The sequence below is a fragment of the Peromyscus eremicus genome, chromosome 1 (assembly GCF_949786415.1).
Source record: "Peromyscus eremicus chromosome 1, PerEre_H2_v1, whole genome shotgun sequence".
Classification (NCBI taxonomy): Eukaryota; Metazoa; Chordata; class Mammalia; order Rodentia; family Cricetidae; genus Peromyscus; species Peromyscus eremicus.
In genome coordinates, this window is record NC_081416.1 from 97,217,522 (window position 1) to 97,221,026 (window position 3,505).

The window sequence follows — 3,505 nt, forward strand, 5'->3', positions numbered from 1 at the left end:
AAGTTTTTAATTAAAGATAATACATATAATTGCCAACACACAGCTGGTTCATCTTTTTCTTCAGGCTAGAATCAAGATAATAACTGTCCTAAATAACCAAAGATAATACAAGAATAAATTACTATGCTCCTTTAATCCATATTTCCTTCCTACCATGAGCTAATGATGCTAAAACGAATCAAAATGGAGATAAATGGAACTGTGTGAAAGGTAGACCAAATGATTTGTTAAATAGAGAATAATAAAGGTTATTATGACTAATTTGTCATAGTAGTTTGCCATTAATAGATTCTACTTCCAAGAAAATATTTTTCTTTAGGAGTTAATTACCCCTAAACCTGACATGTACTAATATTTTGACTATTACAAGAACTAATAAAATATTCAGTAGCATCATTTTATGTTACAAAATATTATTTATTGTAAAAGATGATTTTACTATAATTTGTTATTGAAATAAATTGTAATATTACACAAGTGCAAATAATCATCCTTGGCTGTTATAATACTCAGAGAGAAGATTAACTTCACTGCAAAGAAAAGATGACCCGTTCCTTTGTGCTGGCTTCAAGAAACAGCTCTTCTCATGCCACATTTTTTATCTTGCTTGGAATTCCAGGACTGGAGGATTATCAATATTGGGTTGCCTTTCCATTCTGTGTCATGTATATTGTGGCAGTGACTGGAAATATCATTATCCTACACATAATCCGGATTGACCACACACTGCATGGCCCCATGTATCTCTTTCTGGCTATGCTGGCTACCACTGACCTGGTCCTGTCCACCTCCACACAACCTAAAATGCTGGCCATACTCTGGTTTCATGATCACAAGATTGAATACCATGCCTGCCTCATCCAGGTGTTCTTTATACACGCCTTTTCTTCTGTAGAGTCAGGGGTGCTCATGGCTATGGCCTTGGACCGCTACGTGGCTATCTGCTTCCCACTCCGACATTCCAGCATCCTGACCACATCTGTAGTCATCAAACTTGGGGCAGCTGTGATGGTCAGAGGGCTGCTGTGGGTGAGCCCCTTCTGCTTCATGATCTCCAGGATGCCCTTCTGCCCCAACAAGGTCATTCCCCAGTCCTACTGTGAGCACATGGCTGTACTCAAGTTGGTGTGTGCTGACATCAGAATCAATCGCGGATATGGGCTCTTTGTGGCTTTCTCTGTGGCTAGCTTTGATCTAATTGTCATCAGTGTGTCTTATGTGATGATTCTTAAAGCTGTCCTGAGATTGCCCTCAGGTGAAGCCCGCCTCAAAGCTTTTGGTACATGTGCTTCTCATATTGGAGTAATCTTAACCTTATATATTCCAGCCCTTTTCACCTTCCTCACCCACCGCTTTGGCCACCATGTGCCTCGAATTGTACATATAATATTTGCTAATGTCTATCTTCTAGTTCCTCCCATGCTCAACCCCATCATCTATGGAGTTAGAACCAAACAGATCAGGGACAGGGTTATCCAAGGATGTTGTGGAAAAGGCCCTTGAACCAGGGATCACAGCATCCAGTTACCCACACTGATTTACCCACACAGATGAGGAACAGTTCCCAGGCTCTTACCATCACAACGTCATCCCTATGTGAACAGATAGCCTACAGGCTGAAAACCTTCAAGAACAAGAAAGAATGAATTTCATGGTACCCACAGCCAGAAATCTGAGAGATGTGATGTGTAGTATAGTAAGTAGGCTTAATTGTTGTATATTCATCTTGAAAGAATGTACTTGTCATCCATTCAATCAGTAAATATTTCACTGGATTGTCAAAGTTTAAATAGATGGTCACACAACTTGAAAAGAATCAATTGCATCAGTTAAAAATACACGTATTTATTCCATCTGGGAATCGCTTTATTGAAAAATATACTCTTTAGAAATGGACAAATGTTCAAAGTCCTGTCTGAATCAAAAAATATAAAATAAATAGAAAAGATGCAACTCATGCTGTAGGAACTGAGGGTGGTGGTAAATACCAATAATCACAGCATCAGGGAACCTGAGGCAGGAACATTGTGAGTTTGAAACCAGTCTGGACTATATAGAAAAACTTTATCTCAATAAATTAAAATGAAAGAGGAGAGGAAGGTGAGAGGGAGGTAAGGAAGGAGGAAAGGAGCAGGGGAGAAGAGAAGGGGGAAATGGAAAAAAGGCAGACTGGGAAGGAAGGAGAGAAGAAAATGAGGGGAAGAGGGTAGGAGGGAGAGGGTAAAATAAATGAAACCAAATGAAGAGACTAGGTACTATTTTATTTGTAACAAAGATGTGAAGAATTACTGACATGCTATTAAGTTTCAGAGAAAATAAATTTAATTTCCATAATTCTCAATGCTAATTATAAAATGAATACATATGCTTATGAACTTATTTAATAAAGACACATAAATGCTAATAATAACCACTGTTGTTAAAAAAACTTAGGGCTTTCTAGTTTTCCTTTCTGCAAAAATCTTTTTCAAAATTTATCTTCATTTGCTGCCATTTAATTCTGCTATGTAAAAAAAAATTATGATAAGGTTTACATTGGGGCTGGAACAATGACTCAGCAACTGAGAGCACTGTCTGCTCTTCCAGAGGATCCAGGTTCAATTCCCAGCACCCACATGGCAATTCATACCTGCTTGTGAGCTGCTCCGTTTCCAGGGCTTCTGACCCCCTCACACAGACATACATGCAGGTAAAGCACCAATGAAAATAAAATAAAAATAAATTATTAAAAAGGCTTATTAAAAAAAGATAAAGTTTACATGACCCCTGGTATATAGACATATAAAATAGTTATACAAAAAACATTTTACCAATAATAATTTACAAGAACATTTATTTTAGAGGAGTTCTTTGACATATGTAAAATTTTGCTACTGATTAAAGGCAAGAGAAATTTTGCATACTAGTGAAGGACACATGGTTTAAGGCTTTGGCAGTACTGGAAGGCAATGGAAACTGCTGGGACCCACAGAAGAATGTTATGTCATTCGGGTGTGACATTTGAGGGGGCATTAGGAATCCCAGGTCATTATTTCTCTTGGCCTGCAAGCTGATATGAGATGAACAGGCCTCCATCAAAGCCTCCTGCCATGACGAATCAACTCAAAGCAACAGAGCCAAGTGAATAGGACCTGACCTCTGTATCCACTTGCCAAAGTACGATTTTCTTCCTATTTATTTGTATCTCAGGTGACTAGTTACAGTGAGGAAAATCTGACTAGAATAAAGGAATCACAGACAGACAGACAGACAGACACACACACACACACACACACACTTAAAAATGGAATTTTAGGTGTGTATTATTTCTCTAATTAACCTGAAATCTAGGAAATGGTGATTCATTCACAAGTGGCCTGAAACACCAGAGTGACTATTAAAAAGCAAGGATATTATATTGAGCAGTGATAGTGTATTGAGCATTCATAGACATGGGGGAATATAAACCATGTATTTGGCTCAGATTTTATCATCTAGTCAGGAAATAGATGTGAAAAACAGTACA

General features: G+C 38.0%; 1 protein-coding gene across 1 annotated transcript; it reads left to right on the plus strand.

Annotated features, from left to right (window-relative positions):
• Window positions 1–543: 543 nt before the first annotated feature.
• LOC131901641 (olfactory receptor 52R1-like) lies at window positions 544–1,503 on the plus strand. The gene has a single exon (XM_059252755.1). The coding sequence runs from the start codon at window positions 544–546 to the stop codon at window positions 1,501–1,503; it is 960 nt and encodes a 319-aa protein (XP_059108738.1).
• Window positions 1,504–3,505: the final 2,002 nt, after the last annotated feature.